Genomic DNA, 24195 nt, shown 5'->3' with positions numbered 1-24195 from the left:
AAATTATCCTGGATCTGCTTCAAATCCCTCGAAGATCAAGTCAACCCCTGTACAAATTTCCAGAAGATTTTCATGAAGGTGGATGATGATCACATTGGTGGCTGCTTCCTGGGGCTTCCAAAGAATGTGCAAGGGGCATCAGCATGTTCCAAGAACATGTACTTCCTTCCCTGTCAACTCAGGATTGCTTTGCCACTGAGCCCCAGCTACGAACTTGAGTTGAACTGGCCCACCCACTGTTGTGCCTAGTGTACAATACTGTCTGTAGATCCCACACTAGCTCATGTTACCTGTTCTCTTGTTCCTGAATTTGGATATAGTAAAATTAGCTGGTCACACTACTGGACTCTGATTTTCCACCTGGGACTTCACATTTGTCCTCGACATATTTTCAGTGTTTATCTGCCTGAGCCCCTAGACAAGAGTTGGGCAGCTTTTGCTGCCCTGATCCTGAATGAGTGGAAATAGAATTCAAATGTGTGTTGCCATGGTGGGGTTCCCTAACTGCAGGAGGGCAATAGATGGCACGCATATCCCTATCTTGGAACCAGACCACCTTGCCAAAGTATACATAAACTGAAAGGGATACTTTTCAATGGTGTTGCAAGCAAGCTCTGGTGGCTCATAGGAGGCATTTCACCGACATCAATGTGGGATGGTCAGGAAAGGTGCATGATGTGCACATCTTTAGGAACACAGGTTTGTTCAGTCAATCAGGGACTTTCTTTCCAGGCTGCGATATAACCATTTATGTCGAAATGCCAATCATGATCTTAGGAGACCCAGTCTACCCCTTGCTTCCATGGCTCATGAAGCCATACACTGGCCATCTGGAGAGCAGTAAGAAGCGGTTCAAAAATAGGTTGAGCAAATGCAAAATGGTGGTAGAATGTGTTTAAAAGTTTGTTGGTGAAGTTAGCTTACTAGATTAGACCTCAGTGAAAGCAATCTCCCAATTGTTATCGCTGCCTGCTGTGTGCTGCATAATATCTGTGAGGCAAAGGGAGAGATGTTTCCACAGGAGTGGAGCTTGGAGGCGGATAGGCTGGTGGGTAATTTTGAGCAGCCAGATATCAGGGCAATAAGAAGAGCCCAGTGAGGAGATCGGCATCTCTGGGAGGCTTTGAAAACCTGTTTCAGTAATGAGCTACAGTAATGTGTGCCATTTATCTGCACTGTGCCTTCCCTTACCATCCCTTCCATTGCGTCCGTTTCCCTGTACCTCCCCTTCTCCTCCTCCCCTGCAAAGTCCCCATGCTTGGAATAAATTTAGTATTTCATTCTCGAAATGCTGACTTTTATTGCACAATCATAAAGAAACTGAAAGAACAGGAAAATAACTTAACCTTGGGCAAACAGTGGGATAAAATTTGGAGGGGAGAAACCAAGTCAACTTGTCTGTGAGAGCACAGAAGTTTTGCCCATCAAACTTCCCCATCGAATGATCCTTTTGTTCTTAGTACCCTCTCCCACTGTTGAGTGGAAGAGATACTGCACCTTCCTCCATGCCCCCTCTCCTCCTGCCTCCTGTACATTTTGGGGAGGGGGACGGGAACAGGTCAGAATTTGCAGACTATTGCACAGGGGCTTCAGAGGGAGTCGAGTCTCAAGCTGGTTTTCTTGGAAACTCAACCAGATGTCTCAACATGTCTGATTGGCCCTTTGTAATCTGCAGCATCTCATCCTGCATGGCATGCTCATGCTGCTGGGATGGTCTCTTGCTCTCCATGTCTATGTCCAGTTTTTCAGACAATGAAATCCTCCAGGCTCTGAGCTCCGAATCAGCTGTCTTGGAAACATTCATTATCTTACTGAACATGTCACCATGTGTTCTCTTTTGCCCTCTTCTAATTTGCTGTAGCCTCTCCGCTGATGTGGAGGATGTGCTGAAGGCCAAGCTTTCCACTGTAAGGCATGCAAAGCACAAGGCAACCACTGTCAGTACATATCCTGGGTCTGGTACATGGTCGTTGTTTAAAAGTCACTCCCCTTATTACACTTAAGTGAAAGCCAGAACATAATCAAAATCCCTAGGTATTCAATGAACTGGTTTGCTGTTTCAGCCCTGGTGAGTATGGTCCAGCATTGGCGACAGGTCTTGTGCTGCAACTTGTGGGAACGCAGGTAGGGAGCATAGGCAGGCAGATGGACCTTTCCCCCTCCCCTTAGGAACTTGGAGGTTGCTTTGAGATCAGAGACCAGCATTAAGCCTCCCAAATTGCGGGCTTTGTCCAAGGTGGCTCCAGGAGGGGGAATTGTGCACAAGAGAGAACACAGGAAGCCCCTCTCCCTTCCCCCTGCCCTTCCCTTAACTCTGCTGGTAGCAGATGCCCTGGGCTTGCAGATTCTGAGGTCAATGACCAAAACCACCAGCAAGTTGACTGTGGTTAAGGGACCCGGAAATCACCATGGGTTGGGGATCACATGCTCTATTGTTTGTAGTATGAGCACTTTAAATGAAAACTTCCACTGTCTTCCCTAAGTCACCCTGTGTGATATCAGTCTTCTGAGGGTAACAGAGGCGGCAAGGGAGCAGATGCTACAAGCATCTGGGTACAGACCTGCTCCTTATGCTGCTATGCCAGCAGAGTTAATACTGGAGTGGCATGGGAAAGTGTCCTACTGTGGTGGAAGAAATAAGGCAGCTCTCTGCAAAGGATTGCAGAGATCGCCATGGAGGATTTCCAGGCCATCCCTGTGCACATAAACAGTCTTTTCTGGGAGGCACCTTCTGTGAAACTGGAGTGGCCACTGGGAAGCAGATACCCACTGCACCTCACTTTTTCTTCAGATTCAACATAAAATATAAGAGCATGTAACCCCTACAGTTTGAATGGAATTGCATACTCACCGGAGGTGCCTTCCCTGGCATCACGCTTGGTCACCATGCTGTCCAGCGACTGGCTGGACTGCTCTGGGGTTAAAAATAGCTCCTGGCTCTCAGGGAGAGTAGATTTCCCACTTGCCTGTCACCCATTCTCCTCCTCTTCCTTAGCCAGAATGTCTTTCTTGTTGTTTCCTGAGGTGGCCTGGGACTCAGATTCCTGAGAGGTATTCACACTGCATTTGGGGGTAGTGGTGGGGTCACCACCGACAATCGCATGCAGCTCATTGTAGAAGCAGCATGTCTGTGGTGTAGAAGCAGCATGTCTTGTGATGCAGAACCAGAACGACTGTTCCCTCCCTTGTCTTCTGTTACGCCTGCTGAAGTTCTTCGATTTTTCACGCAGCACTGCTGTGTGTCCCTAGTGTAGCCCTTCTCTTACATGCTCTGTGCTATCTTTTCATAATGTTTGCTTTTTTCAGCTGGATTGGAGCTGTGCCTGCACAGACTCTTCTCCCCACAGACCAATAAGATCCACCACCTCCCATGTACTCCAGGCTAGAGCGCGTTTGTGGTGTTGAATCACTATGATCAGCTGGGCTGGCAAGCTCACCACGCTGATCAAACAGGAAATGGGAATGCAAAAGTTCCCGGGGCTTTAACAGGGGATGGGCTGTTTCCTGTGTACCTAGCTGCTCTGCAGCAGAGTTGAAAACCATCTCCAGAGCGGTCGCAGTGAAGCATTGTGGGACACCTCCTGGAGGCAAATTCCATCAACTTACACAATACTGTGTCTAAAGTGCCTCTCTGTTGACCTGTCAACAACGAATTAAGCACTACGCCTCTCATGGAGGTGGAGTAATTAAGTGAACATTACAGGCAAGTTAGGTCGGTGGAAGGGACCTGGGTAGTGTAGACAATACATTATTAGGTCAATATAAGCTGGCATCCATCAATCTAAATGTGTAGTGTAAACCAGGCATCAGTAGAAGCAGTACAGCATCTGGAAATGGCTTTAATGCATCTGTTCATAGCTTTCCAAACTTGTAAGCTATTCAGAGCTTTGTGTGCAACCGTGAATTGATAGCAATCACATCTCTTTCATGCTGCTGCTTTAGGAATGGTATAGATAAGCGCTGCAATTGCTCATGGAGGAAGTCTTAAAAATACGAAGGAAGGTTGACGTAGTTGAGACAACCCCTTCTCATCCCATTCACAATCTGGAGATGTGAGGAGGGGAGAACTCGTTCTCCTCTCTGTCAGTCTGGAAGGAGGAGAGGGGCTTTGTATTTGATACTGGTAGGTGACTAAGACAAAAAATGAAACTCCTGAGTAGGATCCAGGGACACCATTCTGTTGTGGTTCTTAGCACTTTACCTTTTTCCAGACATCTTGGGTTGACGCTGGGGGCTTGGGTTCTTCCTAGATTCTTGCCCTGAACCTCACTGTTGGTGCACTCCTCATTTCTCCTGTTTTCGTCTGATTAGCAGGTCTAATCTCCTGGCTAATAGATACCTGATAAACTTTTAAAATTCTGCTGTATTCATTTGTTATGCAGCTTTTACGTTTTTAAAAAAATGGAAAAGATGATGGCTTAATTTGCTTCCTTTTGCAGGAAAGATTAGTTGAACATCTCCAGGGACATTGGGTTTGTTCAGATAATCAAAGGTTTGTAAACTATAAACACTTTTTCTATACAAGCTTCACATTCTGAGGATGCAGAAAAAATGGTTCATTTTAATTTTGGATAATTAGGCTCGCCTTTTTCTCCTCAAATGCTTCATTCCCTTCATTTGATAAAACTGGACAAACTCCTGTAAACTGATTGATGTTTCAGGATTTCCTTAGCACGTGTAACAGTGTTTCTTCCTCCTTTACCTTCTTTGTCTATCAACTACAGAGCTTCCAGAATAGGTGCTGGAGCTACGGGTGCTGCTGCACCCCCCCCCATGCTTGAAATGATTTCCTTCATATTATTATTCCTAGGGGGATTCTGTGCCACTGCACAATACAGAATTTTGCAGGAATTAACTTGCACACAGAATTTCCTTTCCCCAACGTAAATGGTCTGCAGTATGGCTGGCTGCCACTAGGGGCTGCTGGACCAGCAGAGCCCAGCTCTTGTATAGAAAACACTGCCTGGGGGAAGGGGTGGGATCTAAAGGGTTCCTGACAGCTGCAGTTCTCAGCATGCTCTGAGGGAAGGAGAAGGCTGCACGCAGGAAACTCCGTGCAAACCTGGGACCAAGCATCAGGCTGTTTCTCCCTCTGGATCCCTGGGTTCTGCGGGGGAAAGACGGGCAGGTGTTTTGGCTGGGGGCTCACAGCTGGGCTCTGGGGGGAGGGGGTGTGCATAGCTGGGCTTGGGGGAACCTGCGGCTGGGCTCGGGGGGGGGGGGGAGAGGAGGTTCAGGTGTATTGGCTAGGGTGGGCCTGCAGCTGGACTCTGGGGGGAGGGGTTGTGAGTGTCTGGCCCCCCTCCTGGGATTGTGGTGGAGGAGGTGGAAGAGAAAGAGGAACTGGGTTGTCATAGGTGTTTCTTTAACTCTTGCCTCCTGGGGGTATTTTTGAATGTGTCTGTACTGTTAGGAACATACTTGCTGACAGGTATTTTGAAATATATTACAAAATAATTGAAACGGGTTTAATTATGTAATTTTATGTTGACAAATAAAATTTGAAGAATTTTGTGGAATTTTAAAATATTGTGCACAGAATTTTAATTTTTTTGGTGCAGCAGTTTTAATTTTTTGGTGCAGAACGCCCCCAGGAGTATTCATATACATGGTTTAGAGTTCAGTTCAATGGCTCTCATCACTCCCACTATACAAATTGTTCCAGTGTCCCCACCTTCCAGTGTTTTTCTGTAAAATGATCAAGGGTTCCTTTTGTTAAATGTCATAGATCATCTTCTTGTTCAGTTTTATTCAGTTCACATATGATTTTAATAATTTCAGACTTCAAATTTAAAAAGTCTCTGGGATTGATTTGGCTTAGTGCTAGTTTCTTAATTTAGAATGATGCTCTGTCAAAGCAAGGTAGAGTTCCTTTTTTTATTGTTCACTTCTGACCACTTTAGTCTTAAAAAAAAAAAAAAAGAGTAATGTTTTTATTCGTAGTCATATATTAAAATTTACTTAATGGAGAGCAAGTTAACAAAATAACTGTCAGGTTTAACCACTTCCTCTTGATCATGACTTTAAGATTAGAAAGTTATTTGCTATCTGAGAGATCTTAGAAACACTTTATTGTCTAGTACAGGAATTCTGTTGAGGGTAGCGATATTTCCCACTTAAGGGGAGAATAAATTAATTTTAAAACTTTGATACAATAGCATTCCACCTATGGAAATCAAGTTAAGGATTGAAAGAGCTATGTGGGGAAGCTTGCCTTTGTCTAGCTACCTCACTCACTTTCTCCGTCAAAATCAGCACACGCTACAATTGAATTTTAGTATTGCCTGCTGTTCAAATAATTTTTACCTAGTGTGTTCATCACTAAAATTTGAACATATTTCACCCACCAGAACCCCTATCATTTTGTAGTTGCCCATAGTAAACAATAATACTAGCTCTACTCCATTCACTATCCAAGTCACCAGGAAGTAAATCATAAGAGAACACAGATGATGATAATGATAGCATTATATAATTTCTTATTTCTTCAAAGCATTATATTTATCCTAGGTATTTAGCCTTCAGAGCTCAGCCTGAGGTTTCTTCTTTTCCGTCTTTTAAAGCTATAGTTGGTCACAGTATATCGGCTCAGCCTCTTTAGGTGGAACTACAGAAAATGTATTTTTATATCTTTTGCATAAGGCCTTCTCCCCTACAGGAGCAGTACTGTAAAATACATATTTTGATCTCTTAAATCACATTTTGCCAATTAAACATTTTGAAGGTATTTCTTCCTCAAATTCTCCCCCAAATCATTCTGAACCAAAATTAATTTACACAAAAAACTGATTGGTTATCTCAAGGCTATGTAGTGAATAACAATTTCTCAGGAATTTGGCCTGTGGTTGGATGCTTTATTAATGTAAACTAAAAGGTTTTGCAGTGTTGGGAAGCTCCAACTTGAGCTTAACTAATACAATTTCAATTTAAAACCAAAACTCAGTCTTATCCATGTAAACGAGGGTTGCTTTTTGTTGGTAATTTTTTGATTTGACATATTTCACCTTACATTGTTGCTAATGACTGGGGATTTAATACCCGCCTCCTCTTCTCAGTGTCTAAAGCAGTGGTCCCCAACCTTTCTGTGGGAATAGCACCAACCTTTCTGTGGGAATAGCATATTGCTATTCCCAGAAGACTGTGGCGGGCGCCGGACACCCTGTTGCCGAACTGCCGCCGAGAAGAGCCCTGAATGATTCAAACATAAACTACTGCCTTTAATCCAATGAACATGTCTCTTCCCCCCTCCCCCACCCCCAACTTTTTTGAAAAGTATTTTTAGGTCCAAAACAGACCTGCTTCTCCAAGATCAGCTGACAGAGTATCAAGAACTGCCCTTTTATGTCTTAATTACATTCCAGGAAATTTCTCCCACTAAATAGTGCCACCTTGTTTTCTCATTAAGCAGCATCCCTTAAGCTTCTCTTGGGTAAGCTAAATAGATCGAGCTCCTTCAGTCTTTCACTCCAAGTCAAGTTTTCCAATCTCATAGTCTTTCTCATTGCTCTCCTCTGAACTTTGTCTTAAATTTTTTGACATCTTTCTTGAATTGTGGACACTAGAACTGGACTCAGTATTCCAGTAGCAATCATACCAGTGCCAAATACAGAGATTATTAACCTCTCGACTCCTACTCGATATCCCTCTGTTCATAAATTCAAGGATACGTTAACCCTTTTGGCCACAGCATCTTGCTAGGAGCTCAGGTTATGCTAATTATCTGCCATTACCCCCCTTTCCCCCCAGGTCTTTTTCACAAGCAGTGCTTCCCAGGATAGTCTCCCATCCTATAAGGATGACGTGCTTTTTTGTTTTTTTTGGTATATGACTTTGCATTTGGTTATATTAAAATTCATGTTGAACCCAGCTTACCAAGTGATCCAGATAGCTGTCAGTGACCTCTTCTTTATTTTCCACGCCCCAGTCCCTGTCATCTGCATACTTTATCAATAATGTCTCTTTCTTCCTGGTCATTGATAAAAATAGTGAATAGTTACTAGGCTAGAACTTGCCATGATGTAATTTCTAGTGATGTAATTTTGCCATCTTGAATAAAATGAAGTTCTAGTAAGAAGTGCTAAATCTTATAATGGTGTAAGAGTTCTGTTTACCATTGCGTGAAAATTTGGCTTCAGAAGTGTAAAGCAAAGTCTAATGTTTCTTTTTGCTTGGATCAAATGCCTTCTGAGAAGTGACCTAAAACTTTTAAGTTGAAGTTGTCAAGGCTGATTCCCCACTCCGGCACTTGGAGCGCAGAAGGTGGGGTCCCGCAAGGATTCTAAAAATTAATACTGGCCACTGCAGGCTTGTATTAAACTCCCAAGGTTACAGCTTTTCTCTGACCTTGGATGGGTAGATGCTGCCACCGCCCAAGTGCAAAAACCCCTTTGAGAACCCAGGAAGGTGCACTTAGGAATCCCTTCTGTGGGGTACCCTCAAGCCCTTTCACCCCACCCTCCGGGGAAGAGCTGAGAGAGAAAACAAAGGAAATCAGCTGTTGCCACCAGCTAATTAAACAACATGTGCACAAACCTCTTAAGACACAAAATCCAATTCTGTTCTTAAAAAAGAAATAAATACATTTGAAAACTTAGGCTATTGCTAGATTTAAAAAACCCACTTACAAAAATTAAGCATCAAGAATAACCACCTTGAGGTCCAGCTTAAAGGTTACAAGCAAAACAAAAGCATTTGGGGTTAGCACAGAGGAATCCACAAGCCATAAATAAATAAATAAATTAAGAAAAAACAGAATTGCATCTTCCTAGACATTTCCTGATCTACTTACATATCTAGGGGTTTCAAGTGAGTAATTTCTAGGTATGATTCAGATGATTTTTCATATCTGGCCCCAAGCTTCTTACAGCATAGTTCCAGCCCTGTCTCTGCTTCTCCCCCGAGAACAGCAGACAGACAAAGGGGAAGCTTTTCTCCAATTTTAAAATATTCTAGCCTTTTCATTGGCTCCTTTGGTTAGGTGCCCACTCCCTTCCTTTTACCCATCCAGGGAAACTTTTTAACCCTTCACAGGTAAAGAAAGTAGAGAGTAACTACTAAGAGGGATTTTATGGCTGGCTGGGTGTCCATAAAAGAGAGATTCCCACCCCCCTTTTATTTATCGCAGAAATAATGAAAAATAAATTGAGACAAGGGGATGGCCTTGAGGTTAAGGCACTAGGTCTGGGATTTAGAGCATTTGGAGTAATTCCTAGCTCTGGTACAGATTTTTCTTGTGTGGCCTTGGACAAATGGTTGAATCTCCTTGTGCCTCAGATTCCTGTCTGTAAAACTGAGATACTTCCTTTCTCCCAACTTCTTGTCTTTTCTATTTAAATTGTGAGCCCTTTGGAAGCCTCTTTCCCTCTCTCTGTGTGTGTGTGTGTGTATATGTGTGTGTATATATACGTGTGTGTGTGTGTGTGTGTATAATATATATATATATATATATATATAAAATACACACATACTAGGGTGATCAGACAACAAGTGTGAAAAATCAGGACAGGAGGTGGGGGGTAATAGAAGTCTATATAGGAAAAAGACCGAAAAATTGGGACTGTCCCTATAAAATCAGGACATCTGGTCACCCTAATATATACAATGCTTAGCTCAGTGGGCCCTCTATTCCAGTTGGGGACTTGAGGATCTATTGTAATATAAAAATGTGTCAAGTATCAGAGGGGTAGCCATGTTAGTCTGGATGTGTAAAAGCGGCAAAGAGTCCTGGGACACCTTAGAGACTAACAGATGTACTGGAGCATAAGCTTTCGTGGGTGAATACCCACTTCATCGGATGCATATAGTGGAAATTTCCAGAGGCAGGTATAAATATGCAAGCAAGAATCAGGCTAGGAATAAGGAGGTTAGCTCAACCAGGGAGGATGAGGCCCTCTTCTAGCAGTTGAGGTGAGAACACCAAAGGAGGAGAAACTGCTTTTGTAGTTGGCTAGCCATTTAATCTTTGTTTAATCCTGAGCTGATGGTGTCAAATGTGTTTTGCTCTCTGTGTTGCCATGGACGTTGCCTTTATAATTGTGTAATTTTTTTATTATTAAAGCAACTATCTAATATTTAAACTTTCTTTATCTTTAAGTCTAAAGTCAGTTTAAATCGCTCTTATCTAAGAGAGTTTTCTATAATTAGTACTACATCTAATTTGGAGCTTTTGCTGAGAACTTTTCTCTGTTATCCTCTTCCTGGGTGGAATTACACCACCTCTTCTGAGGCTGTTAATCAACTTCCATAAGCTGTTTTGTTTTCTTTGTAGTTTGTTTAGAAAGGGAGAAGTTAGAATGTGAAGCAACAAACTTTAAGAATACGCTATAAAGAAAAGGAATTGAATTTGAAATTAATGCTTGTTTTGACTCTGCTTAGCATTTGTAGCAAAAGGTTAATTTCCCCAAATTCTTATGTGAGCCACAATGACAAAATTAAGGAAGAGAGATGTTTTAAAAAGTAGTAATTAGTAACTATGGTGACAAATGTCTTATTGCAGCAAGTCAGTCAACTATATATAAAGTACTTGTAAATTAGAACTCCTCCTCTAGATCTGGCTGTCTTCAAAAATATGCCTTCTACATCAAAATTAGTGACATTGATGTTAAAGGAAGTCTATTTTTGTAAAGTGTTCATATTTTGTGGCAAAATGTTTTATCTTTTTGGAGGGGAGGGTGAAGTATCACACGGAACTGTTCCCTTTAATATCTGATCAGTATTTGCAATTTAATGGCCGTACCTGAATGATGCAATGGATACCTGAATTTTTTGGAGATGAATTTTATTTTCTGAACTTCTGTTTATATGCAGCACTGTAGTTTTTCCAGACAAGAGTGGTGCCTAGTTGTCTCAGCAGAGGATCTTGAGCTGAAGGTGGAGCTGGGGGCTGATCTGGGCAGGGGAAGGAGCTGGGGGCTAGAGGCAGAGCTGGCCTGGGGTAGAGAGGGGATGATGGCAGAGCTAGGGTCGGGGCAGAGCAGGGGCTGGAGCGGAGCTGCAGCTTTATGGCGCTCCCTTCCTGTCCCCTGTGGCGTGCCCCCCAAATGTTCCTCCATGCCCCTTAGGGGGGCACGTTCCACAATTTGGGGACCACTGATACTGAGGAAAAATATTCACTCAGTAAGAGGGACAACATTGTTTAGCATGCTACTGGGGAGAGGAGGACTGCCTCAGGCCATATTTTTCTCAGTGTCTCTTTAATTTTCTTACTGGATTGACAGCGATCTTATGTGCTGCTTTAATGCTGTTCAGGGTGTTTGGGAATCATTCTTCCACTGTTTGGTTGCCATTTTCCGATTCTGTTGATTTTGCCTGTTGGGTAAAGTTTACATTACCCAGCTTGATGCAATCAGTGGGTCTCAGTGGTTTCCAGAAGAGAAACTACAGTTTGAGTTTATTCTTTTGGCTAATGAGGCATTTCTGAGTTTTTCAAATTACATTTGTGACACATACTAATAAGCAGTCCTGCTGGCTCATGTTTAGTCTGTTAGGTGGCGATCTGCAGGGTTTGAGTATTTTCAGTCCCATTTTCCACTCATTATGGAGAAATATAAAAACAGTAAACAGCCGTTACACAAAAATATTGGCTGTATACTAAGAGGTTAATAGTTTGACCACTCAGATATTCTTCTCAAATGTTTCAGGCTTGAGCATTACTTTTTTGTGTTTTGTAGCAGCAGCAGTTGGGCTCTTGATTTTATAGGGTAGGGCTGATTTGCAAAGGATGGTTTAAGTCAGGGTTCGGCAATCTTTGAGAAGTGGCTTGCCAAGTCTTCATTAATTTAAGGTTTTGCGTGCCAGTAATACATTTACAGGGCACCCCCGACGGAACCCCAGACTGGCTGTGGGCTGAGCAGTGCCGGCGGCCAGGACCCCAGCTGGCAGGGACCAGCAGACAGAACCCCAGACCGGCAGTGTGCTGAGCTGCTCAGTCCGCTGCCAGTCTGGGGTTCCGTCGGCCAGCCCCTGCCAGCCGGGTTCCCAGCCATCGGCCCCGCTCAGCCTGCTGCCGGCCCGGGGTTCCCTCCATCGAGGCTGGCAGCAGGCCGGCAGCAGTTCCATCCATCCTGGCTGGCAGCAAAGTGCCACTAAAAATCAGCTTGTGTGCCGCCTTTGGCACACGTGCCATAGGTTGCCGACCCCTGGTTTAAATTTTCCATGTGCAATAGCAAGCAGTCTTATTTGACTTGCTAATCTAAGTTTTAATGCAGTCTCTAAATGAGAAACATACTAGACCTTTGGAGTAACCATGTCATTTTCTAAGTTTGGAGAGATGGATAATGAATTCTGCACACACTTCAGTAGAGTTGGGTTCTGTGCCAACTCTTGATAGATCAGCATGTGAGGGAGGCAGAGTTGTGGCTCCTAGAGCCAGTGATAACAAAGGGGGTGTGAGATTGCAGTCCCTTTTTAATCCGTTAGCTATAAAAGGAGCCACTGAGCTGTTCTTTACTCTGCCTGGAAATTGGGGAGTTGATTTTTGTGCACTCTTTCCCTACTCAAACCCACTTTACTTTGGTGTTCTGCATCAAGTGTTGATTCTGTGTGTCAGGTTTACACAATTGTGGGAAACCTAATACTATTTAGATTAATCCTCCGAAGAGAATAGCTTTATTGTATAGCAAATGTCTAAAATCATAAGCTGAGGAAAACTGTCCTACAACAAGAGAAGGGAAATGAACAATTGCCTTTCAGGAGCCAGGTAGAGAGATTCTAACAGAATGTCAACTGACAGCAAAGTTCAGATCACCAGATGAGCAAAATGCTTTCTTATCTCTCATGAATGTTCTCTTCACTTTGGATTTTTGCTAACTTACAGTGTGTTCTGATGGCAGAAATTTCTTGACTGGACATTAGTTTAATCACTTGAGAAATGAATTCCAGACTGAGAGTTGGGAATTCTACTTTCTTTAATTCGTTCATTACAAATTTCAGTGTCCTATGCTCTTTTCTAGTTAGCACTTCCACAGAGTTGAAGAAACTCAAAAGCTGTGGAGATAACAAGCAATCTTTCTGTAACATTCCAAGTTGGCAGGAGTATGGTTAAGGTATTCCTGGTGGAATTCTGCACCACTGCACGTATGCAGAATACATGTGGTGTCCCTCCCCCCATACATACAGATTTTTCTCTGCATAATATGGATTCTGCTGGTGAAGCACTGCACTTACATCTTTTGCCCACCAGGGGCTGCTGTGGCACAAGAAGAGAGGGCAGACAGCCAGCAAAGAGGATGCATTCCTCACAGCGGGCCCGTGAAGAGGCACAGGATGGACAGAGCAGGACAGGCAGGGATGGGGTGTGTGTGTCACAGATTGAGGTTCAGAAAGGCTAGTGGGGGGGCAAATTGGGGCGTGGGCTCAGGAGCTAGTGGGGTGACAGCATTGAGCCAGGAGCTAAATGAGAGGGGGGGCTGCAGGGACACAGGGATGGGGGAGGGGGGCTGCATGGACTGGGGGATGGGGGCAAATAGGGGTCAGCCAGGGTCTGCATGGGGGAGACCCCTCAACGTCCTAACATTCTCCATTCCCCACCCCAAAAAAATTTGTTCCATACTTTTCCCACCCACACCCAACAACCCTCCAGGTTCACTTCCATGCTCCTTCCCTCTCCCTCAGCTTCTCCATTACTCACGACTCCCCCAATCCTCTGCACCACTTCTGAGGGGTGCAGGAAATAGGTTTCTGTACTGTAGTTTAAAGGAATTACTGAGAGTCCTGTATTAATATGCTTAGTAAGGAATCTATTTGTGTGGTTAAAAAAAAAACAAAACATTTCCTGAATCTTTTTTGTGTTTGTTTGTATTGTTATAGACATTTGCTGACAGGTATTTTTAAATAAATTACCAAAATAATTGAAACTGGCATGGTTATATTGAGTTATTTTCACAAAAAAAGTATCCAGAATTTTGCAGAAGTTTAAAATATTGTGTGCAGAGTTTTTAAATTTTTTGGTACAGAATTCCACTAGGAGTATTAAAGGCTCCTTTTCCTCAGAAGTCTCCTTGATTCATCATGCATACCAAGCTTATGCTAAGCAAGCCAGTTAACAGCTGCATTATTGGTTACCAAAAAAAGTGTTTTCAATTTAGTTCTTGAAAAGAAAAATGTTAGTTTTTTAAATGTACAGTTCTTTCACTCTGCTTTTTTAGAGGTAATAACATAAGCCTCTGATTCATTTTCAGTATTAGATCTGTACAGTATTAAGGCTTCTCTTAATTACTTGCTAGACTTCTAGAAAAGTACCAGTTTATACAGTGACTTAAATCCAGAAAAAGTTTCCACTGGTTGTTAAGGTAATTCTTCAATTATACAACCTAAAAGAGTTAAGTAACCATGAGAGAGATCGAACAAAAAAATCATACAAACTGATGGTAGTATAATTCCTACAACTAGAAGATGATAGTTGTGTTAAGTGTTTATACCAGTCCTGGGGGTTGGGTAATAATTCCTGGAGATGGATGTGGAAAACTAAGATTTTTGGTGTCATTCCCTCCCTCACATAAGGGACTAGCTATCTTTTTTTTGGTAGTTTGTCTCCATCTATTCGAGGACATGGTCCTGAGCAGGCTCTTGTTAAAATAAAGACAGTAGCCTTGGAGGCTTAAGAGCAAGATTGATTTGTCACATGCTTCAGTGTGCTGCTTTCCTTGCAACCTATATGAGTTACCATTAGCTTAAAGGGCACAGCTACACTCGAAGCTCCAAAGCGCCGCTGTGGGAGCGCTCCTGCATCAGTGCTTTCAAGTGTGAGTGTGGTCGCACGCCAGTGCTGGGAGAGAGCTCTCCCAGTGCTTCTGGTACTCCACCTCCTTGAGGGGATTAGTTTAGCTAATTAGCTGGGGCACTGTTTACACTTGTGCTTTACAGCGCTGTAACTTGCTGCACTCAGGAGGGTGTTTTTTCACACCCCTGTGTGAGAAAGTTGCAGCACTGTAAAGTGCCAGTGTAGCCCTAGCCTAAGGCACTTGGTCCTACTTGCAACAAAATATGCCTTCTCAGTCTTCAAACACGATGACTCTAGGAAGTGTCAAACCCCATTCTGGTAGGAGGGGAATTCTGCTGTCCAGCTCCAGTTCACATCCTACAATGCTAGAAGTTCTGTGTAAACTACTGGGACAGCTTAGACTCAAAAGATGTACACGTGTTGGATACTCCCTTTAGTGAATATCAATAAGTAGGGAGCCCTGCAAAGGATAACGTCTCAAGGGAATCAGCCTTCCAGAAGCATGAGAGGGCTGAGGAGCCGCAGAGCAGACTGTCTGTCAAAACCCTGCAGATCTACCCCAGAAAGGCTCCACTCTTATACAAGAGGAAAGGGAGGATGAGATAGAGGCAGGGCCGTCCCGAGGTGGGTGCGGGCCCCCGGGGCTGAAGTGACGGGTCGGGCCCGGAAGAGACTAATCCGCCGGCCAGTCGCACCAGCCCGCAGAGTGTGGAGCGGGGCAGGTTCCAGGGCGGAAGTGATGGATTTGTCTTTTCTGGGACCGATCGTGCTGGCCAATCACACCAGTCCATGGGGCCCCCTAAAGTGCAGGGCTGAGAGCGGTCGCCCTGATTCACCCTACCCAAGGGATGGCTCTGGATAGAGGACAGGCACTGGTAGGACTGAGCCTGTGCCTTAATCAAAGACCTGTCTCTAGCACTTACGAGCAACTCTGTGCCCAGGGGAAGACAGGCAAAGAATAGAAGAAGCTTGAACTGTGCAAGCCCTAGTCTGCTGCTTCAGCCTTCATGAGGCTTGTGGAGCAATAGTAATCTGTGAAGATGCCTTTCATACCAGCAGACCAAAATAAAACCTAAAACTGCAAAAGCATAATTATAGAAAATAATCCCGTGTTTGAGATTAATAGCTGAAAAGTATACTCGTGTCATGCAAACTGGTCAAATTTTATACTTGTTTAGTAAATGTAGTGAAATAATTTGAGGGATATGAAAATTACATAACCAGAAATTGCTCCTGAAACCACAGCATTCTAATAATGTTTCTTCATGGAGACTAATTACTAAATACTGCAATTCAAAGAATACATCTAAAGCCAGGTCTGCACTAGAAACTTTTGGTATAGTAATACCTTCTTGGGGTTTGATTTTTGGGGGGATGCCAATTTAAAAATTGCATTTCCAGTTGAAAACACCACCTTGTAACACTTAAGGTTACTATAAATGTAAATATTGGAGGATTTTTTTTAGTTAAATTGTATATCTGATAACACTCTCTCATCATTCTCATGTACAGCTCTGTAAGACTAAAAGTTTAAAGAATTTCATTTCAATATAAATAAGATTTTTATGGAGTAAGTTTTCTTCCCATTTTATAATCTTAAATTGTTAGTTTGTTTTGTACTTGTTTCTTTGGTTTTCTAATTAATAGATTTTAGATTTTACATAGAATTTTATTCTCTTCAGAGGTTTCATACTTAGACTTTATATTTATGCTGAAATAGACAGTCGACAAGTAAAGGGGCCTTATTAACATGCTTATCATGAGAATAAAAATCAAAAAATGTTTTGGCTAGGCTGTACTCAACATTTGAAGTTACTTGTAAATGTACTCCTTAGTCATTTATGTGCTTTTGAAAATCCCACCCTCAGATGCCTCAATATGGCCTATCTCTAGGTCAGTATTTTTTAAATATTTGGGAGGAGTTGAGAGCTGGTCCTCTGCAGCAGTATTTCCATTCTGCATTTGGATTTGCTTCTCTCACCTTCTTGGCCCCATATCTGTTTCCTGAGTCTTCATTTTTTCCCAAGCTTTTCTTTTTACCATCAGTGCCCTGTTGTACAATCTGGCTTATTTGTATCATAGAAACACTGATTTCTTAAGGGTTAGATGTCTGAACCACTTTAAGGGTTAGATGTGTTAACTGACATGATCGTGAATTTTAAAATAGACACTGCAAAAATGCTTGTTGCTAGTCATACTTACCTGTTTAAACAAAACTAGCAACAATTGTTTGTGTCGCAGCTATGCTTGAATTTACAGTAGGGTTCGTTAACACACATTAGTGTGTGTTAAAGCACACTAAAATTCAAGTATAGACATAATGTAAAATGTGAAGTTTGCAAACAGAAGTATTTCTTATTCCTAGCTTGTGTATTAACTTGATATTCTACAGTAGAATGGAATTTGTCTGCAGCTTCCATTTAATCAAACTTTCTTCTTTCAGAAAACTTATTGCAGTGTAATTTCTTTCTTTACAGTTCTATCTTCAAGACACTAAGAGTAGTAATGGTACCTTCATAAACAGTCAGAGATTGAGTAGAGGATCTGAGGAAAGCCCACCATGTGAGATTCTGTCTGGTGACCTCATCCAGTTTGGTGTAGATGTGACAGAGAACACGCGGAAAGGTAAGGGTACGGATCACCTTTTTTTAGTTTCTATTTTTAACTTCAGTTGTCAAGTATACTTATTGGGAACATTGTATTACACAGAAAACTTCAGTGGGAAAAACAAACAAATTTAAAAGTTTTAAATAGGCTGTAGTATTGTAGGGAATCCAGGGGTTCCTGTGTGGTTTTTACCAAGGTTTTTTACCCTCCAGAGAGGAGAATCCCACAGTATTGTCAAACAATAGGATGAGGATGGTGCTGGTGCAGATGGACATTTGCATCAAGTATTTCTTGATAGCATGGTCAGCAATAGTTTGAAACTGATGAGGCTCTTGCTGGCTGACTTTTTTTTTTTTTTTCCTCCCTCCCTCTGCTGCTATTGCTACTGGGAGCACTCTGAAATTGAGAGGGAAAGGGATAAAAAGACGATGGAAAGCTAGAGATATGCTGCTGCTAACTGAGGGACTGTTAAATGAAAAAGAAATGCTTCATCCTCCAACTCGAACTCGCGCTCTCCTATAAGCATGCATACTCGAGAGAGTCCTGTATTAAGATAAAAGCTGCATCACTAAAAGCTGTTAATTGGTAGACCTGCTGTCCCTAGCCCCTTTCTTCTACATTTATGTACAGTTTAGCTAATTTTTCTAATAGTGATTGTCATTTCTTGTTCTTTGTTAGGCTTATTCTATGCCGGGGTGGGCAAACTTTTTGGCCCGAGGGCCACATCTGGGTATGGAAATTGTATGGCGGGCCATGAATGCTCACGAAATTGGGGGTTGTGGTGTGGGAGGGGGTGAGGGCTCTGGCTTGGGGTACGGGCTCTAGGGTGGGGCCAGAAATGAGGAGGTTCAGGGTGCGGGAGGGGGCTCTGGGCTGGGGCAGGGTGTTGGGGTGCAGGGGATGAGGGCTCTAGCTGTGGGTACGGGCTCTGGGGTAGGGCTGGAGATGAGGGGTTAGGGGTGCAGGAGGGTGCTCCGGGCTGGGACCAAGGGGTTCGGAGGGGGATCAGAGCTGGGGCAGGGAGTTGGGACACAGGAGGGGGTCGGGGTGCAAGCTCCAGGCAGCACTTACCTCAAGCAGCTCCCAGAAGCAGCGACATGTCCCCCCTCCAGCTCCTACATGAAGGCGCAGCCAGGTGGCTTGGCGCGCTGCCCCCTCAGCAGGCGCTGCCCCTGCAGCTCCCATTGGCTGTGGTTCCAATGGGAGCTGTGGGGGCAGCGCGCCGAGCCGTCTGGCTGCCACTATGTATAGGAGCCGGAGGCGGGACATGCCACTGCTTCCGGAAGCCGTGTGGAGCCACAGCACGCATGGAGTGGGGCAAGCCCCCAGCTGGAGCGCCAGAACAGGGCAAGCCCCAGACCCTGCTTCCTGGAGGGAGCTCAAGGGCCAGATGGGCCGGATGTGGCCCCGGGCCATAGTTTGCCCACCCCTGTTCTATGCATGAGCTTGTAATAGGCTTATAATACATAGCCTCAGAAATTTCTTAAGAAAATGAGTGCCCGTTAGGTGATTTACACATCAGAATTCTTGGAAAGAATCCTGCATGAATTATTTATTCAGCAACACAAAGTTTGGCAAGAGAACGTAAGTGCCTCAATGGAGGCATAAAGTTAGTCTCTACTCTTGTACTAGAATTCTTCACTTTCTTTATAAAGATGATATTCAAAAACCTTATATTAGGAAGAAGAGAGTATTAAGATAAATTGATAGTTGAGGGAAACTACTGGATTAACTGCAGATGAGATAGGATAGATGGGATACTCAGTAGTATCCCTGAATAGCAGAAATTTTAAAGGTCATAAGGTGAATAGGATGAGATTATGAATTCATGCTGTTGTTTAGTGTTTTTTGTTCTTTCCTCCTATATGTTTGTAAGTGTGTGGCTCTAGCCTTGCAGTTTATATTGGGCACTAAAATATGAAGACTAAACTTTAATAGGGAATTAAGAAATATGTTAAGTAATTGGGGAGTAATTCATCAATCATCAAGGCATCAGAAGGGTCTTATAGGGCTGTAAATTACCTTCAGAATAGGCTGGGAGTAAAGGTCATCCAAATGAACTCTGCTTTTTATTTCCATCCCAAACGTTCCTACTATATATATCTCTTGAGTTTCTTTCTGAACTAAATATTTTTAGGTTTTTTTTGTATTAAAAGAAAAAAGTAGAATGACGTTTAAGCACCATTTTGCTGAATTGAATAATTTTATCTAATAACTTACCCAACTTAAAATTTCATCAAGTGTCCTTCAGTCCTCTGCAAACTTGATTTTGATGAGGAATCAGTGTTGTGAGTAAAAAACGAAGCAACATTTATGCATTACAGACTTGCCTGGGAATTATTTTAAAATGCCATTAGATCTACAATCAATGAATGCCATATATAGTGCATTCCAGGAATATGTAGAATGCACTGTGCCATGGAGCAGCGGTCTCCAAACTTTTTGAATTGCGCACCCCCAGGGCCAGCTCCGGGGAAGCAAAAAAAAGAAAAATGCTGCCACCGGTGTGCCGCCAAAGATGGAGCAGGGAGAGCCGAGCTGCCGCCAAAGAATCAAAGGTCCAGGAGTCCTGCTGCCGCTGTGCCGGCGGCGCTCCTCCTGCCGCGCACTCCCATGGCTGGTCTTGCGCACACCCCACTTTGGAGACCACTGCCATAGAGTACACTCGACTGCAAATAAACTTGGGAATGTTCTATTTTTGCAAAAAATTGCTGCTTACACTAAAAGAGCAGGTGCTAGAGTTTGGAGTATCTGGGTCCAATGAAAAGGCCGTGTGAGCTAGTTGAAGAGAACACTTTGAACTTTCATGTTGTGAAAAGAAAGGTGAGTCTCAGAGACTTGTGTCAGTATCTACAATTAAGACAAATTCTGTAAAATCTTCTGGAGAATGCACTAAGGAGATGTGTTCCAAGTATGGCAAGAGTAAGTATATTTTCATGGTTTTAAGTTCTTCCTTCAAAATACCACAGTATCTTAGACTAGGGGTCGGCAACCTATGGCATGCGTGCCAAAGACAGCATGCGAGCCGATTTTTTTTAATGGCATGCTGCTGCCTGCCGGGTCCCAGCCGCCGGCCCCACTCAGCCTGCTGTCGAACCCAGGCCGGCCGTGGGCTGAGCGGGGCCGGTGGCTGGGACTCTGGCAGGCAGCAGCATGCCATTAAAAATCCTGCCTGCCCCAGCCCTCTCTTCTCCACCCCCCCACGGGGGCAGGGTGAAAAAGCTTGGTCCTGCCGGCTGCTGCTGCAGGGCAGGCAAGCTCCCTGCTCCCCGGCAGTGCTGGGTTCCTGCCCCTCCTCCTCTCCCTCCCTGCTGCCGAGAAACGGAGCTGCAGCATGCTCGCTGCTCCGCGGAGGAGGCGGGGAAGAGGGGGTGGAATCGGGGCATATCCCCTCCAGCGCCCTGCTGTGAGCTTCTCTGGGAGCACCCCCACGACCCTAGCCCTTGCTCCCAGCCCTGACCCCTGCATCCCCTCACGACCCCAGCCCTGACTCCAGCACCCCCCCACACATACCCAGCCCCCTATGTCCTGACTCTTGCACCCTCCACATCCCACCCCCACCCTGAGCACCAAACGGGAGCTCCTGCACCCCAATTCCCACCTGCACCCTTGCACCAAATGGGAGTTGTCCAGGTAAGCACTCCACACCCAAACCTCCTGCCCCAACCCTGAGCTCCCTCCCTCATTCTTGCTCCTGACCAGACCCTACACCCCAACCCCTAGCCTACTCCTTCACCCCCAGCCTTGTGCTCAGTGCAGAGAGAGAGGAAGAGAATGGGCTAGAGCCAGGGAGAAGGTAGTTACCCACTCTATGTGGGCAGGGCTGGGATCCCAGACTGGCAGCGGGCTGAGTGGGGCTGGCAGCTGGGACTCTGGCTGGCAGGAGCTGGCGGACGGAACCCCAGACCGGCAGTGGGCTGAGTGGCAGTGGGCTGAGCCCCTCAGCCTGCTGCTGGTCTGGGGTCCCAGCTGCCGACCCCACTCAGCTCGCTGCCAGTCTGCGGTTCTGGCTGCCAACCCCTTGCCAGCCAGGGTCCCGGCTGCAGGTCCCACTCAGCCTTCTGCTGGCCTCGGTGAACGGAACCCCAGGCTGGCAGCGGGCTGAGCGGGCCGGCAGCGTAAGATCAGCATTTTAATTTAATTTTAAATGAATCTTCTTAAAGATTTTGAAAGCCTTGTTTACTTTACATACAATAGTTTAGTTCTATATTTTATATAGACCCGTAGAGTGAGACGTTCTAAAAAACGTTAAAATGTATTACTGGCGCGCAAAACCTTAAAGTGAATAAATGAAGACTCGACACAGCACATCTGAAAGGTTGCCGACCCCATCTTAGACTATATTGCAATCCTGTCACTTCACAAATTTCATTTTGGTAAACCTAAGCTGTTTGAAAGATGGGTTGTTTGAAGGAAAGTTACTTAAAAGCTTCCTATGCACTGGTTACATACATAATTTTAAAAATAAGTTCATGTAACACATACATTCTTTTATTCATTTACAATGACCAGTATATGAGGGGAGAAATTGGCATTCAGAACAGATGTCTGTCATTAATTTTGATTAACTTCCCATTTAAAATTGGGGCTGAAAACTTAACCCTGTCTTAGGCCTTAAGGAATATTTTTAAGTCAAGTGAAAAGTACATACATAGACGCAGTTGTAAATTGACAAGTTAAGTGTTTATGCTAATGTTTTTAAAGGAACACTGTCACTTGAATTTTTGAAATCGGTCTTAAACATTTTTATATTATACCCTTTATATAATGTGCTCTGAAATTTTTTATCTTTTAAAATGCAATAATTTTTTTTTGCTGATATTTATGCTACTTTCCAGTAAGGAGGAGACTGGGTCAGCCAATGATATCACAAAATGTGGTCCCTGCCCCCATTCATTGACTTGGAGAGTGAGGAAGGGTAGGGTTTCCCTGCTGCCTTCCCGTCTCCTGTTCATCCCTAGCTTTATGCAGAAGTCCACAATAAGGAGACTCTGAACATAGAAACCCCACCCATTGCATTGTTGTTACTAAAGAACATCTTCAGGCAGTTCCAGGGGAAGAAGGTACACATGAGCTCCCTTCAAAGCATGAATGAGAGTGACATCATCATGCCAGTGCACATGAGAGGAGCTACAGCTGAACAGCAGCATAATGAACTGACTATACAGAAAACACAAAGGGCTATTAAAATGCACATAGTAAACAAATGGAAACAATACTTTCTTTTGTTCATTTCTTTTAGTTTACTATAATATTATTCATAATAATAGGAAAAATGCAGACAAAAATGCCATATACAAATAGCGACACTCCTTTAAAACTAAATTCCATTCTGATATTTATATAGCATCTTATACAGACACTAGTCATCTTCGCCTTCTGAAAAACAATTACATGCTGATAATGTAGTGATTGTACAGGCAAAGAGTAGTAGTTGTGCTTTTGAAAACCCTTGAATATATCTAGATATCATTATAACCCATTTTTATTGTAAAGGCTATTTTGTTTGAGTAACCCGTTTTCCCAGTAGAGAAGAATTCCACTTTGGTCTGGTTCATCCAAATAATTGCACATGTAAAAAGGTAATGTTGCCCATATTGGGTTGTAGTATAAGCATTCATTCCTCAAATTCCTAGTGTTGAGCTAGAATCCCTGACATAGGCCAGAGATGAGTTCGTCCAAACTTTTTTTTTTCCTTATTGAAGAGCATAACTTTCCTTAGTCAGGTTATGTTATGTTATTGGTGAGCACCTAGGCCTATTCACTTTTTCCCTACTTAGTGCGTATTTTCTCTGTTCCTCACCATCAACATTTCTCTGCATGTTGCTTTGTTTAGTGATGGCTCGCTTTCTGTTATAGAGATTATTTATATTCTTCTTAGAGTAGTGTCCCTATGGGTGCTCCACTTTAGGTGTCTGTGTGCCCCTGCACCTCTAATCGGAGATTTTTGGTAGCAGTGTCCGGTTGAGCCTGCGCGTGTGCTCTCCCTCCCTCATGGTCTGCCTTGAGGCTATTTAGCACTGCACGGGCAAACGCCCCTCTCTTCCTTCTCTACCGCCTTTGACCACCCACTTCAGCCTGGGACTTTAATCTAGTTCTCAGGGCTTGGACTAGACCTCCCTCCAAGTCCAGGGCAACTTGTTCTCTCTTACTCCCGTCCATAACGACAGCATTTGTAATTGCCATCACCTCAGCTCGGCACAAAGGAGAAATAGCGGCCCCCATCATTCATGGCCTTTGTCTTAAAAAAATAAAAATAAAAAATAATAATAATAACTCCTCCTCTAAGGCCATATCCCAAGTTTCTCCCTACTTTTTCTGCACTTTCCATATGAAGCAACAGATCCATCTCCCTATTTTTTCCCAAAATCACATTGAGGCAACTGGGAGACAATTGTGCATATGCTAGATATTAGAAGGACATTAGTATGCTACTTGGACAGGACTAAGGACTTCAGGAAATCCCCTAAACTCTTCCTTTCATCCACAGAAAGATCCAAAAACTCTGTGATATTTCCTCAAAGACTATCCAAATGGGTCTTTAGTTGCATTAATTACTTAGCAAGGGCGCAACTTGCTTCCGTCCATACGCACTCCATGAGATCAGTTCCTACTTCAATTATATTCCATAGGGATACCCCTATCTCCCCAGCTATAGAGCAATGATTGGGGCTTCTGTCCATACTTTCACAGAACATTATGCGATCACTGAAGATTCTGATAGAGGGGACACCTGTTGCAATTTGCTATCTCAAGCTTTCCCATCCTTGGTTCATGTGAGCATGTCCAGTATGAGCCAAGCAGCGCACTCAGTGCTGTGCCTGCCTGTAACATGGGGAGAGCATGCTCCAGTCAGGGTTGCTGGGCCT

The 24195-nt window shown here is 43.8% G+C and overlaps 1 protein-coding gene across 17 annotated transcripts in view; it reads left to right on the top strand.

Moving 5' to 3' along the window:
- Window positions 1-24195, top strand: part of SLMAP (sarcolemma associated protein) — a 165419-nt gene that overhangs the window by 54875 nt on the left and 86349 nt on the right. For 10 of the 17 annotated variants that reach the window (XM_084634215.1, XM_084634209.1, XM_084634219.1 and 7 more), the window contains exon 3: window positions 17197-17350. In XM_084634215.1, coding sequence (XP_084490341.1) covers window positions 17197-17350 — 154 coding nt within the window. The remainder of the gene's footprint in view (window positions 1-17196; window positions 17351-24195) is intronic. The other 7 variants (XM_084634210.1, XM_084634211.1, XM_084634213.1 and 4 more) reach the window with 1 other exon arrangement.

The sequence above is a fragment of the Lepidochelys olivacea genome (genome assembly GCF_965140295.1).
Source record: "Lepidochelys olivacea isolate rLepOli2 genome assembly, chromosome: 7".
Taxonomy (NCBI): Eukaryota; Metazoa; Chordata; order Testudines; family Cheloniidae; genus Lepidochelys; species Lepidochelys olivacea.
Note: the sequence above shows the minus strand (reverse complement) of the source record. Positions and strands in the feature narration are given on the sequence as shown.